The 16,126-nt window shown below is 42.2% G+C and overlaps 1 protein-coding gene across 8 annotated transcripts in view; it reads right to left on the bottom strand.

The window, feature by feature from the left end:
• LOC129050924 (ubiquitin carboxyl-terminal hydrolase 31-like) overlaps window positions 1-16,126 on the bottom strand; it is a 363,751-nt gene that overhangs the window by 314,968 nt on the left and 32,657 nt on the right. Inside the window, exon 6 of one of the 8 annotated variants that reach the window (XM_054534783.2) lies at window positions 8,280-9,786. The exons of the other annotated variants lie outside the window; for them this stretch is intronic. Coding sequence (XP_054390758.1) covers window positions 9,679-9,786 — 108 coding nt within the window. The 3' untranslated portion in view covers window positions 8,280-9,678. Of the gene's footprint in view, window positions 1-8,279; window positions 9,787-16,126 lie in introns of those variants that run through there. 8 annotated transcript variants of the gene reach the window in all.

Here is a 16,126-nt window from a genome sequence, read left to right as displayed (position 1 = left end):
TGGAATCCCCTTTTCTGAAGGTGTTTTTTTAGAGAATAGGATTATCTTAAGATCTGGAAATGACAAAGGTTTTTCTTAGTATGTCACAAATCCAGGAGACCAAGTATGTCACAAATCCAGGAGATACCACCACCCCCCACAAAAAAAACCAATTTGATTACATAAAAGTTTTTTAAAAAACAGAACTACAGAACGAAAACCACCCTAAGCAAAGTCAAAATACAAAAGAAAAACCAGGAAATAATGTTTGTGAAGCATGGCGTGGAAAATGGCTAATTCCCCTAATGTATAAAATCAATAAACAAAAGAGCAGATTCATAGAAAAATGGACAAAAGATAAGAACAGTTTGTAAGAAAAGAAACACAAGTGATTCTTGGGCAAATGAAAACATGCTCTGTTATTCAGAGGAAGATAAATGCAAATTAAAACTATGCTGAGATATCAATTTTCACCTATCAGATTGGCAAAATTAAAAAGAACTCAATAACACATGGTGCTTGATGCAACTACAGGAACTCAAACATTCTTTGAGGGAAGGGTGTACATTTTTTACAACCTCTATGGAGAAAAGTGTATCATTTGACCCAACTATTACACTTTTAGAAATTTATCCCACAGACACATTTGCACATGAGCAAATTGCACCAGTATCAGATAATCGATTCCAGCTTTTTTTTAATAATAGCAGAAGAGTAGAAATAACCCAAACATCCATCAGTAGGAGGTTGCTTAAACAAATCATAGGGTACTACATGGTGTACTCTGCCACTCAGAAAAGAAAATAAGAAAGTTAACTATGTACTCATAAGGAAGGATCTCCAAGATACATATTTAAGAGAAAGGTGCAAAAACCAATAACGGAAAAGTATTTTTCATATTAAAAAATAAAGGGAGATGATATGTGAATATCATATAGATACTATATATAATGTGGATATGTATATACATATACTATACACACTACACATATACATATACACACTATATATAGTATATATACACATATACACACTATATATAGTATATATACACATATACACTCTACATATAGTGTATATATATATGTATATACACCAAACACACTATATATAGTGTGTATATACACCATACACACACACATTTTGCTTATGTATGCATAGGATATTTCTAGAAGAATACCAAAGAAATTGGTTCATTTGTTGCTTCAGGAATAGAGGTAGGGGGAAGGTGGTAAATGGAAAAAGAGAGACATTTCACTGTTTACCCTTTTGTATTTTTTGAAATTTGGACCATGTAAAAGTATTCCCTATTCAAAACATTAATGGGTCAGGCACGGTGGCTCACACTTGTAATCCCAGCACTTTGGGAGGCTGATGCGGACGGATCACTTAAGGTCAGGAGTTTGAGAAACCCTGTCTGTATTAAGAATACAAAATTATCGGGGCATGGTGGCACACACCTGTAATCCCAGCTGCTCAGGAGGCTGAGGTACGAGAATCGCTTGAACCCAGGAGGCAGAGGTTGCAGTGAGCCGAGATTATATCACTGCATTCCAGCCTGGGCAACAGAGTGAGACTCTGTCTCGAAGAGGAAAAAAAAACCAACAAAAAACCCATTAACAGAGGATCCTTCCTACTTCAGAGCTTCCTATACACTGTTTCCACTGCTGGAGGTGCTCTGATGTTGACTGACTTACACACACACACACACACACACACACACACACACACACACTCCTCCTGGAAGAATTTTATTTTTCAGATCTCTGTTCAAATGTTACTTCCTCCAGGAAGTCTTCCCTGATCACCTCCACCTCCTCCACAGAAAGGGAGCTGTTATACCCATTCATGGTACCTTGTGGGATTTATCACAATGGGTATCAATTAATAATTAACATCTGTCTTCCTTGCTGGAGGTACCAGAGGGACTAGTCTGCCAATGAACCCCAGGCACCAAGTCCAGCATATGCCACATAAGACACGCATCTCAGAGACTTTCTTCCTTTGGAAGGGAGGGAAGAAAATAGGAAAAAATAACCACACTTACACTTCCAGCATGAGCCACACAGTGGTCTACGTGCTTTATGCAGATTAGCACATTAAATTCTCACAACAGGGTTGTGATTCTTTCACAGATGAAAAAAAACAGGCTCAGGGAAACCAAGCAATCAGCCCAAGATCCCCAGGCACAGGCATGATTCAAACCAGGCAGGCTGGTTCCAGAGCCTATGCTCTTGGCTCCTAGAAGGGAAAACAGAAGAAAGAGAAGAGGAGAGAGGGAAGAAGAGAGGAGGTTGCTCACAATATCAGGAGGAAGCATTTTTCTGCTGTCTCCAGTTCAGTATCTCATAAGACCAGCAAACCTTCCAGTCTTTGGGAAGTTATAAGAACATCATTGTATTACTCCATTTTCATACTGCTGTAAAGAACTTCCTGAGACTGTGTAATTTATAAAGGAAAGAGGTTTAATTGACTTACAGTTCAGCATGGCTGGGGAGGCCTCAGGAAACTTACAATTGTGGCAGAAAGTGAAGGGGAAAACAAAGCAGCCTCTTCACAAGGCAGCAGAAAGGAGAAATGCCGAGCAAAGAGGGAAGCGTTCCTTATAAAACCATCAGATCTCGTGAGAACTCACTGTCATGAAAACAGCGTGGGGGAAACTGCCCCCATGATTTAATCATCTCCACCTGGTCTCTTCCTTGACATGTGGGGATTATAGGGAATGTAATTCAAGATGAGATTTGGGTGGGGACACAAAGCCCAATCATATCAACCATTAATGGGGATTCTGTAATGTATATGAAACACTTGCAAACTGACAATATTGGACCTCAACAAAGAGACAGCAGACTTGAAGTATGACAGCTGTCTTATCTAGAGGAGCAGGTAACATGCATTGTAGATAAATAAATCTGATGTGGGTTAATAGGCTTCATTGAATTAACGATGACAGAATAATTACAGCGACAAGCAACAGCAGCAGGGACTCTAATTGAGGATAATTCAAGCATATGGCAAGATCAGAAGTTTTGACTTTAGGACTATGGAAACTTCCCTGAGATTGGAGATTTATTGTTTATATTATTTTAAATCAACAATATCCACCACTGCAAGGTGCAGTGTCTCACACCTGTAATCCCAGCACGTTGGGAGGCTGAGGCGGGCAGATCACTTGAAGTCAGGAGTTCAAGACGGGCCTAGTCTGTTTAGTAAAGATGGTTAAACCTTGTCTCTACTAAAAATACAAAAATTAGCTGGGTGTGGTGGCAGGTGCTTGTAATCCCAGCTACTCGGGAGGCTGAGTCAGGAGAATCACTTGAACCTGGAAGGCAGAGGATGCAGTGGGCTGAGATCGTGCCACTGCACTCCAGCCTGGGTAACTTAGCAAGACTCCATCTCAAAAAACAAAAACAAAACAGTATCCATATCTACCATGGCATGTCTGAGCTCTCTGCAAGTCAATGGGAAGTTATCCACAGGACAGGATTTCCTTACCTTTATTTGTTAATAAGAGAAATGGAAGGGAATGGGAAATCAGAAAAGCAGAGGCATTCCAATTTCTGCCATTTCTCCTCACATATAATTTGTTCCTCATCTTAAAGGCTCAGACAGGATGCTGAAAAGCATAAGAGAATGGGGATTACATTCAGGTAATCACAACAGCAATAATAATAGTTATCATTTATTGAACATTTACCTCCAAACAACATCTAAAGTAAGCACTATTTATACCCTAGCCCATTGAATTCCCAAACTAATTTTGTAGAGTGGGAACAAGGGTGTTTGTCCACATGGGTAAGACAACTGAGGCTCTGAGAAGTACAGTGATTTGCCTAAGCTAGGAAAATGCAGAAGTTAAGAAATAAAAGCATTAGAATAATGCCCAGGAAGGGGTCATTTCTGAAGGAGGAGATGGATTCATGAACAAACAAGCAGGCAGGCCAATATGTAATTTGTTGATAAGCATGAATATATTTAATTAAATAAGGATCTACTGGATACCTGTCACAGGCCCAGTGCAAGGTCCTTGTGGCAGATGGTTTTTTTTCCAAAGGTGGCCACAGTGATATCTCCCATACCACATGCTCTCATAATGTGACCTTTTATTTCTCGTGTTGAGTGATGAAGTCCGTGATCCCTCCCCTTTTAACCTTAGAAACTGCCTCAATCATTAAGATTACAGCAGAAAACACGCTATTTGATTTCCAGGGCTAGAGCATAAAAAACATATGCACTTCCTCCTTGTTTTCTTGAGCTACTCACTGTTGGACCCCAGCTACCACGTTGTGAGGAAGTCCAATTAGCCCACCTGAAGAGACCACCTAGGGAGGCCACATGCAGACGTTTTGGCTGACTGGCTAGCTGAGGTCTCAGCTAACAGTGAGTATGAAATACAGGCATGTGACAGAAGATTCCTCTAGATGCCTTTAGTCCCCAGCCATCAAGTCACCCTCAACTTTTGAGTTTTCCCAGCTGAGTCCGCAGACATCATGAAGCAGAGCAAGCCACTCTCTCTGGTCTGATTCTTGACCTACAGGATCTGTGAGTGTAATAAAATTGTGGCTTATCACACTAAAAATTGGTGTGATTTGCTACCCAGTAATAGCAACTGGAAGAGCCCTCATATATTTTTAATACAAAAAAAAAGTGTGTGAAACAGGACCTGCCCTTCTGTTTAATTTGGAAAATGAGACTTCTATAACAATGTTATTTTAAAAATGTATCTTATAGTAGCCAAAAGGTGGAAATAATCAAAATGTCTGTAAACAGATAAATAAACAAAATGGGGTCTATCCATACAATGGAATGTTATTTAGCCATAAAAAGAAATGAAGTACTGATATATTCTACAACAGAGATGTAGAAATTAGAAATTAGAAAACACTGTGTTTCGTGAAAGAACCAAGACACAAAAGGCCACATATTGTATGACTCCATGTATATCAAATACCCAGAATGGGCAAATCCATAGAGACAGAAAGTAAATTAGTGGTTGCCAGAGGCTGGGGGACAGGAGTGAAAGAGTGGCTGCTGAATGGTAGAAGGTCTGGGTTTGGGGGGTGATGAAAACATCCTAGAATTAGACAGTGGTGATAGTTGAAAAATCTTGAGAATACACTAAACCCACTAAATTATACACTTTTAAATGGTGAGTTTTATAAGACATGAATTATATCCCAATGTAAAAAAAAAGCAATGTGCCATATTAGGACCTTCTGTGAGGGTGGAAACTCATCAGCTTTGGGGTCAAGTAGATCTGATCTGGGTTGTTGTCTAGGGACTACCAGTGCCTAATTGTATGGACTTGAGCAAGTTTCTCAGTACCCAAGAGCTCAGACTATCCATCTGTGAAATGGGAATAATAAGACTCACTTTGCAAGGCTGCTGTCAGGATTAATGATTGTCTTTATCAAAGATGGTAACAGAAACTCACTCGAGCAGCATAAGCCAAACTAAGCATTTTATGAAAGGAATCAGGGACATTTTACAGAAGCCCAGGTCACTGAGAACAATTTGGCCGCATAAGAAACTTGAACCAGGAATTTAAAATGTATCAAAAGCCAAGGTTGATATTCTTTCTGGCGTATATGTAGTGAACAGAGAAATTTCTTTCAAATTATTCATTCGTGGAAAATCAAGATTTGGCATTGCATTTTAAAGTTAATCCATTAGAGTCACTTAGTTATTTGCAAAATAACATTTTGGTAAAGGAGAATTTATTTGAATATCAAATAAGAAAAGGTTCAATATCCTACCTGGTAGAGCTGGAAAACAGTTAATGATCACAGGCTTGGAACACAAAATCAACCTCCTGTAACAAATTTAGTCTATGACCTTAAAAGGAAAAATGGACTTTTCTACAATAAACATTCAAACAAACATGGTTTCCAATAATAAATGTTTTTAAATCTCAAGGTCATAATAAATCAGTCCTGGGACTTTTAAAGCAAACTTTTTTATAGTATAGGAAAGTACTTTCCTATTTTATAATCAAAATTAGAAGTAAACTAGACTCTATGTTGACAAGAGACAAACTTACACATAGACTTTAACTTAATTCTTTAGGGAAGTTGCCTTAATAGCCATTGACCTTCTTTATTAGTCTGAAGGAGTGATTCTCAGCTCTAGCTACACATTGAAATCACTGAGTACCTTTTTAAAAATACCAGTGTCACCAGCCAGGCCCGGTGGCTCACATCTGCAATCCCAGCAGTTTGGGAGGCCAAGGCGGGTGGATCACTTGAGCCCAGGAATTCAAGACCAGCCTGGGCAACGTAGTGAGACACAGTCTCTCCAAAAAATTTAAAAAATTAGCCAGGCATGGTGGCACATGCTTGTAGTCCCAGCTACTTGGGAGGCTGAGGACAGGTGGTTGTAACCTATTTCTCATGTTGAGTGATGAAGTCCATGATCCCTTCACCTTGAACCTTAGCAACTGCCGAAAGAAAGAAAGAAAGAAAGAAAGAAGGAAAGGAAGAAAGAAAGAAAGAAAAGAGAGAGGAGATGCTCAACAGTCAAAACAATCCAGGTTTACGGCATGGTGGTGTAAAATTCTACTCTTGCTTTACCCATTTGATTCACCCATGTGTGTGATGGGCCGTAGAGGACTAGCAACTTTTTTTTTCTTTATTCTTATTCCTCTACTAACTCAGGGCAGACCAGATAGAACACTTAGAGCTCCATAGAACCTTCTCTTCCTCTCTCTTCTCTCTTCTTTTCTCCTTTCTTCACTCCTTCTCTCTCTCACCCCAGTTTATTCTCCTGTCTTTGAGTATTGCCTTTCTGAGCTAAAAGAAGAACTACCATCAACCCAGCAATCCCATTACCGGGTGTATACCCAGAGGAATATGAAGCATTTTACCATAAAGACACATACACGTGAATGTTCATTGCAGCACTGTTCACGATAGCAAACACATGGAACCAACCTAAATACCTGTCAATGACAGACTGGATAAAGAAAATGTGGTACATATACACCATGGAATATTATGCAGCCATAAAAAAGAGCAAGATCGTGTCTTTTGTGGGAACATGGATGGAGCTAGAGCCTATTATCCTCAGCAAACTAATGCAGGAACACAAAACCAAACACCACATGTTCTCACGTATCAGTGGGAGCTAAATGATAAGAACTTACAAACAGAAAGAAGGAAATAACAGACACTGGAGTCTACTTGACGGGGGAGGGCAGGAGGAGGAAGAGGAGCAGAAAAGATAACTATTGGGGGCTGAGCTTAATACCTGGGTGATGTAATGATATGTACAACAAACCTCTGTGACACATCTTTATGTAACAAACTTTCACATGTATCCTCAAACCTAAAATAAAAAAAATTTTAAATAATAAAAAATTAAGAATTAAAAAAGATCACCTTTCTCTACTTTTCTGCTTTTCTTTCCAACAAACATTCAAACAAATATGGTTTCCTATAACATTTTTTTAACCTCAAGTTTCTAAGTCAACAGAGCAGAAAGTGTTCACTCAAGGATGCTTGAAATCACTTCCCAGTCTACATATCCAACCCTGAATGACAAACATTGGTGTCCAATTTCAAAATTCCAGGAGAAACAATACAATTGTCCTGGCTTGGTTCAGGGAACTAAGGTCCCAAGGTCTTACGGTCCACCGTTTTTTTCATCACAGGTACAAAGGCAAACTCTGATGAACTAAGCAGAGAAACATATAGTTCTATTGAATCATTGGTAGTCGATGGTATATACTAACTGCTGGCCAGATATCAGGCTAAAAGTTTTTTCATGCTTTTTTTTTTTTTTTTTTTTTGAGACAGAGTCTTGCTCTGTCGCTCAGGCTAGAGTGCAGTGGCACGATCTTGGCTCACTGCAACCTCTGCCTCCCAGGTTCAAGCGATTCTCCTGCCTCAGCCTCCTGAGTAGCTGGGATTACAGGCATGCACCACCACACCTGGCTAATTTTTTAATTTTTAGTAGAGATGGGGTTTCACCATGTTGGTCAGGCTGGTCTCAAACTCCTCACCTCAGATAATCCACCCACCTCGGCCTCCCAAAGTGCTGGGATTACAGGTGTGAGCCACCGCACCCAGCCTCATCCATTATTTCATTGGTGCATCATAATCGCCCTATAAGTTAGTCACTATTATTACCCCCATTTTACAGATGAGGGAGTCGAGGCTGGGGGGTCAAGTGAACTTGCTCAAGGTCACACAACTAAAAAGATTTTCTAAATAAAGAGCACTTGTTCTTTTTTTTAAGAGACGGGGTCTTGCTATGTTGCCCAGGCTGGTGTTGAACTCTCGGATTCAAGCAATACTTCTGCCTCGGCTTCCCAAAGTGCTGGGTTTACTGGTGTGAGCCACCATGCCCAACCTCAAGAGCACTTGTTCTTAACCACCATACTCTACTGCCACTTACCACACCATGGTGCTGTGATTATCCCCACAAAAGATAGGAGACTAATGTAATAAATGCTCTCAATTGTGTGAACACACTGGACTACCTTACTTTACATGAGGAAAGTAGTGGAAGGAGCAAATCCAAAGCTAGTGATAAAGAGGAAAGCAGCCCCTGACAGCTGGGAAGTGGCCTGGCACTGACAGGTCAATCTTGGTGTTTTCCTAAACATAAACAATTTCACAGAGCATCAATGTTAGACAAAGCCATTCTGTAGTCATGATGAATCAGGACAGAAAGAAGACTCCGTAATCACATGTGAACACAGACAAAACAGGAACATTGTTCAAGCCACAAAATACCAAACATGACCCTCTCCTGGTGAATGCGAGTGACTAGTGTTCTTCACCAATCATAGTTTTAGCCTCGCTCTAGTCTGCTTTCCCTCCCTTCCTTATAGATAAAATTTATTGAGAGGGTCAATGGTAAAATTGTCTCTCTTTCAGGCTGCACCCACGCCAGTGCACATCCCAGCTTGCTTGGACTCTCCCCAAAATCACACAACCAAAGTCCAAATCCTATAATGAGTCCTTTCCAGCACCTTCCATGGTTCCACATGTGTGTGTTCTCCCTTGCTGCAATGAACATGAAACACAATTTGTTCAATACGGGTGTGTTCCTGGAGGTCTTTGGCTGGAGGGCATCAACACTGTTCACTTGTCAGGGGCCTGTTCTGATAGACTCAAGACTGCTCTCTCTCCCTTGACCAAAGAGCTTGAAAACCAAAGTCCTTGGTCCTAGAGGGCAGCGCAATGCAAACAGAATTCCAGTAACCACAGACATCCACTAAACCTCCCCTCCACACATACACACATAAGGAAAGTAGAGATGGCCATTTCTGCATCTTGCTCTACAGCAGAGTGACCCCAACACCATAGAATGGGCGGAACCCAGTGAGATGCACCCAAGGTGCCACACCTCGTTCCTGCTTGAAGTTGCTCCAATTCTTTCCCAACCCCAAAGTTCTTCTCTGTCACTCTGAGCTATACAATTGTAGGCCCAGAACAGTTGGACAGCTGAGAAAAAAACTCAAGGCTCAATTTCATGCTTCCTGTAAGACTGTGGTGAAGTTCAAGTTTTCCATAAATGTAACAAACCTTCACAGATTGAAAAGGAAATGGTTTCCCTTATCCTCTTGTCCTCAATCTAGTTGCATGGGACTGACTCAGCATCTCAGGGGGGTGAAAATTAAGGATCACTGTTCCTTAAAGCACCCCCAAGTGACTCTCCTGTGCAGCCAGGGTTGAGAATCACTACTCTAGTCGTTCAACTGATTGTTGCTGGGCACGCACTGGGTTCCATGAACTGTGTTGTATGCTGGAGACGCTCTGGCAAATAACACAGATGCAATTCCTGTCCTTGATAGTCTACACTCTAGGGGGGGAGAGAAAAGCAACAAATAAACAAAGAAACATCTGATTATACATTGTGGTAAGTGAAATGAAGGAAATTTACAGTGTGTTAGGGTAGAGAACAACAGGCGGACCTCTTTAGGTAAGAAAGGAATTAAAGTCTTCACTAAAGGGGTGAAATGAAGCCGAGAGTGGAGGAATAAGAGGGAATGAGCACTGAGGAAGGGAAGTAAGACTATTCTAGAGGCTGGGTGTAGTGGCTCATGCCTGTAATCCCAGCACTTTGGGAAGCCAAGGCAGGAGGATCTCCTGAGCCCAGGAATTTGAGACCAGCCCAAGCAACATAGCAAAACCCGGTCTCTACAAAAAAAGTTAGCTGGGAGGCCGAGGCAGGTGGATCACGAGGTCAGGAGATGAATACCATCCTGGCTAATATGGTGAAACCCATCTCTACTAAAAATACAAAAAATTAGCCAGGCATAGTGGCACATGCCTGCAGTCCCAGCTACTTGGGAGGCTGAGACAGGAGAATAGCTTGAACCCAGGAGGCAGAGGTTGCAGTGAGCAGAGATCACGCCACTGCACTCCAGCCTGGGCAACAAATCAAGACTCTGTCTCAAAAAAAAAATAAATAAATAAATAATTAGCTGGGAGTGGTGGCACAAGCCTGTAGTCCTAGCTAGTCAGGAGGCTAAGGTAGGATAATCACTTGAGCCCAGGGAGGTTGAGGCTGCAGTGAGCTATGATCACGTCACTGCACTCCAGCATGAGTGACAGAGTAAGACCCTGTCTCAAAACAAGAAGAAAAAAATGTTCTAGGCAGAAAAAAAAACACACATGCAAAGGCCCTAAGATGGAAGAGTATGTGCAAAGAAGTGAAAGGTGGCTGCCGTGGCTTAGGTGAGCCAGGAGCAAGTGGCAGGCATCTGCTTCCTCGAGCTGCCACACAAAGTGCCACTGGCAGGGTGGCTTAAAATGACTGAAATGTATTTTCTTGCAGTTCAAAGGCTAGAAGTTGAAGATCAAGGTGTCAGCAGGGTTGGTTTCTTCTGAGGGCTGCGAGAGAAGGATCTGTTCCGGGCTGCTCTCCTTGGTTTGTAGAATGCTGACTTTTCCCTGCGTCTTCACGTGGTCTGCCTTCTGCTTGTGTCTGTCTATGCCTTTCTTATAAGGATGCTAGTCATATCGGATTAAGGCCCAGTCAAATGAAATCATTTTAACATAAGTACCTCCACAGAGGCCCTATCTCTAAAGAAGGTAGCATTCGGAAGGAAACAATGAGGGTTAGGACTTAGAATTTGGAGGGGGTTAGGGTGAGGGATACATAATTCGGCCCACAGCATCATAGTAGGGGGATTTGGAACTTATTTAAAGTGGAATAGGATTGGAGGGTTTTAAATGAGATGGCATGTCTGATTTAAACGAATGCTCTGGGCCAGGTGCAGTGGCTCACGCCTGTAATCCCAGCACTTTGGGAGGCCAAGGCGGGTGGATCACTTGAGGCCAGGAGTTCAAGACCAGCCTAACCAACATGGTGAAACCCTGTCTCCACTAAATATACAAAAATTAGCTGGGTGTGGTGGCGCACATCTATAATCCCAGCTACTCAGGAGGCTGGGGCATGAGAATAGTTTGAACCTGGGAGGTGGAGGTTGCAGTGAGCTGAGATCGCACCACTGCACTCCAGCCTGGGTGACAGACCAAATGCTCTGGCTATTGTGTTGGTAGCAGATTGGAGGAAAACAAGAGTGAGAGGGTGAGACCTCTGAGTGAGTTACTTATGTTCAGATAGCAGTCCTGTCCTTTACTTGTTATGTGACCCTGGGCATGTTACTTGACCTTTCTGAGACTCAGTCTCCCCGTCTGTAAAACTGGAATAATTATAATACCTCACACACACATTTGCTGAGAGAATTAATGAGTCGTCCATGTTTAGTATATACTAAATGCAAATGCTAGATAAATGTTAAATATTATTATATTTTAGCCATCTTGGGAAGAGACAGCAGGGCCTGTGATAGGCAGCCTCTAAGTGGCTTCCAACCCTCTCATTCTCATATTTATGCCCTTGTGGAACCCCCTCCCTGGAGTGTGGGCTGAACCTGGTGACTTGCTTCTAAGGAATAGAACTGGCAAAAGTGGTGAGATGTCACTTCCAAGATCGGGTTATCATATTAGGCAGCTCAGGCTGCCAAAACAAAATACCACAGGCTGGGAGATTAAACAACAGGCACTTATTTTCTCACAGTTCTGGAGGGTGTAAGTCCAAGATCAAGGTAGGACAGCAGGGTTGGTTTCTGGTGAGGGCTCTCTTCCTGCCTTGCAGACGGCCACCTTCTCACTATGTTCTCACATGGTCTTTCCTATCATGTTTCTTCCTCTTGTAAGGACACAGGTCCTATCAGATTAGGGCCCCACCCTTGTAGCCTGGTTTATTTTAAGTATCTCTGAAAGGGCCCTATCTCCAAATACAGTCACTTTGGGAGTGAGAACTTCAACATGCGGATTTGGGAGATCGGGAGAGGTCTGCAATTCTGTCCATAATCATTAAAAAAAAAAAAAAAAAACCTGTGAGTTCTGTCTTCTTTCTCTATATAGATATAGATATATAGATAGATATAGATAAAGACATAGAGATATCTTCTCACAAGTTTGCTTTGATGAAACAAGCTTCCCTGTTGTCAGGAAGAACCATCTAGCAGGAAACTGAGGGCAGCTTCTGGCCAGCAGTCAGCTATGAAAGGAGGCCCTCAGCCCAAAAACTCTCAAGGAACTGAATTCTGCCAATGACCACATGAGCCTGGAAGTAGAGCCTCCCCAAGTTGAATCTTGAGATAACTGCCACCTTGTGGACACCGTCATTGCAGCCTGTGAGAGCCTCTGAGTAGAGGTCCCAGTTAAGCTGTACCTGGATGCCTGACCCCTAGAAACCATGTGTTGTTTTAAGATACTAAGTTTTTGGGTGCTTTGTTATGCCATAATCAAAAACAAATACATTAGCTAGACATGGTGGCATGCAGCTGTAGTCCTAGCTATTTGGAAAGCTGAGGAAGGAGAATCACTTGAGTCCAGGAGTTTGAGGTAAGCCTGGACAGCAAAGTGAGACCCCATCTCTATTAAAAAGAAAGAGAGAGAGAAAGGTAGGCAAGCAGGCACAAAGGGAGGGGAGGGGAAGGGAAGGGAGGGGAGGGGAAGGGGAAGGGAGGGGAGGGGAAGGGGAGGCGAGGGGAAGGGGAGGGGAGGGAAGGGAAGGGAAGGGGAGAAAAAATTTTAAAAAGTGAGTAATTTGCCCAAATTCACACAGTAAATGGCAGAGGCAAGAAAAATAAAAAAATGATAACAGGCCAGGCATGTTGGCTCTTGCCTGTAGTTCCAGTACTTTGGGAGGCCAAGGCAGGAGGATATCTTGAGCCCAAAAGTTCGAGACCAACCTGGGCAACATAGGGAGACTTCCATGTCTACAAAAAAATTTAAAAATTAGCAAGGCATGGTGGCATGCACCTGTAGTCCCAGCTACTTGGGAGGCTGAAGTGGGAGGATCGCTTGAGCCTAGGAGGTCAGGGTTGCAATGAGCTATGAGTATGCCACTTGCACTCCAGCCTGGGCAACAGAGTGGGACACTGTCTCAAATGAAAAAAAAAAGGAAAAGAAATGATGACAATAATATTAAGGAAAGACAAAAACAAAGAATCCTACCAAGACTCTTGGATTCCACAACCAACGTTAAAAAAATCATGAAACCAAAGTAACCTACTGCTATCCTGAAACAATGATAAATAATCCACAGATCATAAAATCAGGGACTCTGGAGCATCTACATTAATATAATTGTATGTCCCTTAGACTGAAGTTCTATCAAAGCTTAATGACCAAACAAATTAGCTATCGGCATTATTTTGCCTCCACTAAAACCTGAGCAGTAGCAGAAGTACAGATCCAAAATTCTAAAAGCTTTATCATGTGGGCTCCTTTTATAGTAGTAGGTGGTGGTGATTTTCTCGTTTCTTGTTTCCTTTTCTCTATCCTTTGGGGGAGCCATCTGTAAGTGTTTGGTTTCAAGTTTCAAAAACAATCTCCATGGCCTTGAACAATGGGTTAAAAGGGTTGTCCACATGTGAACTGAACAAACGAACAAGTTATAGAAAAACTTTCCAGGCTGGGCATGGTTGCTTATGCCTGTAATCTCAGCACTTTGGGAGGCTGAGGCGGGTGGATCACCTGAGGTCAGGAGTTCGAAACCAGCCTGGCCAACGTGATGAAACCTCTGTCTCTACTAAAAATACAAAAAATTAGCTGGATGTGGTGGTGGGTGCCTGTAATCCCAGCTACTAGGAGGGCTGAGACAGGGGAATCACTTGAACCTGGGAGGCAGAGGTTGCAGTGAGCTGAGATCATACCATTGCACTCCAGCCTGGGCGACAAGAGTGAAACTCTGTCTCAAAAAAAAAAAAAAAAACAAAACAAAAAAACAAACAACAGAAAAGAAAAAACAAAGAACATTCCAAAAGAAATTTCTTCCGGCCATTTTCTTAGGAAACATCAGTGCTGCAAATTAATCCTTCCATCCAAAGTCCTGTCTTCTAACATTTTACATCTGTATATGTGTTTTACATAGTTGTTGAATTGCTCTCATATTCAGTATGTCTTAGTATTTCAATGCCTCCATTTCCTTCTCTATAAAATTTTTTTTTTTTTAATTTTAAAAAGGAAGCAATAAAGTGCTTATTCCAGTATCTGGGCTGCTTGAATGATAGCACTGTTGTTAATCATATTATCATTCATTCATTCAACAAACACCTAGGTAGCAGCATGAGAGCCAATTTTCTATCAATTATTGGTCCTAAAGTGGAGATCCAGAGTTTCCATGTACAGCAGCAGCAACCTAGCTAGAAATAGAAGACAAGGCTGTCATCTGGAAGTGGTGACGGGGAAGGGCAGCTGACAGATGCTTAAGAAGGCTTAAACCATCCTGCTGCTGCTGTTGCTTGGTCTTTTCAGAAAAGGAAAGCATTGGTTGGGTGCCCTGGCTCACGTTTGTAATCCCAACACTTCAAGAGGCCGAGGCAGGAGGATCTATTGAGGCCAGAGTTCGAGATCAGCCTGAGCAAAATAGTAAAACCTTGGGTCTAAAAAAAAATTTTTTTCTTAAGTCAGCCAGATATGGTAGCGTGTACCTATAGTCCCAGCTACTCGGGAGGCTGAGGTCAGAGGATCACTTGAGCCTAGCAGTTCAAGGCTGCAGTAAGGTGGAATCATGCCAGTGCACTCCAGGCTGGGTGACAGTGCAAGACTAAAAAATAGAAGGAAAAATGTAAAGACAAGCACTGTTACCACCATTCAATTGATAAGAAATTTGAGGCTGGCCTAGCTCCAGTGACTTCTCAAAATTACAAGACTAGGGGCCAGGCACAGTGGCTTGTGCTTGTAATCCCAGCACTTTGGGAGGCCAAGGTGGGTGGATCACAAGACAGAAGATCGACACCATCCTGGCTAACACAGTGAAACCCTCTCTCTACTAAAAAAAATACAAAAAATTAGCCAGGAGTGGTGGCATGCACCTGTAGTCCCAGCTGCTAGGGAGGCTGAGGCAGGAGAATCACTTGAACCCGGGAGGCGGAGGTTGCAGTGAGTTGAGATCACGCCACTGCACTCCAGCCTGGGTGACAGAGCAAGACTCCATCTCAGAAAAAGAAAAAAGAAAAAACAAATTACAAGACTAGGGTATGGAAAATCAGACCCCCTAGAAGGTACTGAGCTGCCTTGGGGCAGAGACTTTGCTCAAAGGGTTTAACACTATCTCCAAGGCATAGACACAGTGCCCGAGACACAGTTCCCAACACACAGCAGGTCTTAGGCAGTTCCCCAGGAGCAAAGCCTGAATCAGGGACTTATGCCCTGCTTTATTGAGGGAGTGCTCTTGTTACCAGAAAGGGGGCCCAATCTAGACCCCAAGAGAGCGTTCTTGGATCTCATGCAAGAAAGAATTCAGGGTGAGTCCACAGAGTAAAGTAAAAGCAAGTTTATTTAAAAAGAAAAGGAATAAAAGAATGGCTGCTCCATGGGCAGAGCAGCCCTAGTTGGCTATTTTTATGGTTATTTCTTAATCATATGCTAAACCAGGGATGGATTATTCATGAGTTTTCTAGGAAAGGGGCCAGGAATTCCTGGAACTGAGGGTTCCTCTTCCTCTTAGAGCATATAGGGTAATTTCTGGATGTTGCCATGGCATTTGTAAACTGCCATGGCATTTGTAAACTGTCATGGTGCTGATAGGAGTGTCTTTTAGCATGCTAATGCATTATAATTAGCATATAATGAGCAGCAAGGATAACAAGAGGTCACTTTCATCACCATCTTGGTTT

Source organism: Pongo abelii, chromosome 18 (assembly GCF_028885655.2).
Source record: "Pongo abelii isolate AG06213 chromosome 18, NHGRI_mPonAbe1-v2.0_pri, whole genome shotgun sequence".
Lineage (NCBI taxonomy): Eukaryota > Metazoa > Chordata > Mammalia > Primates > Hominidae > Pongo > Pongo abelii.
Note: the sequence above shows the minus strand (reverse complement) of the source record. Positions and strands in the feature narration are given on the sequence as shown.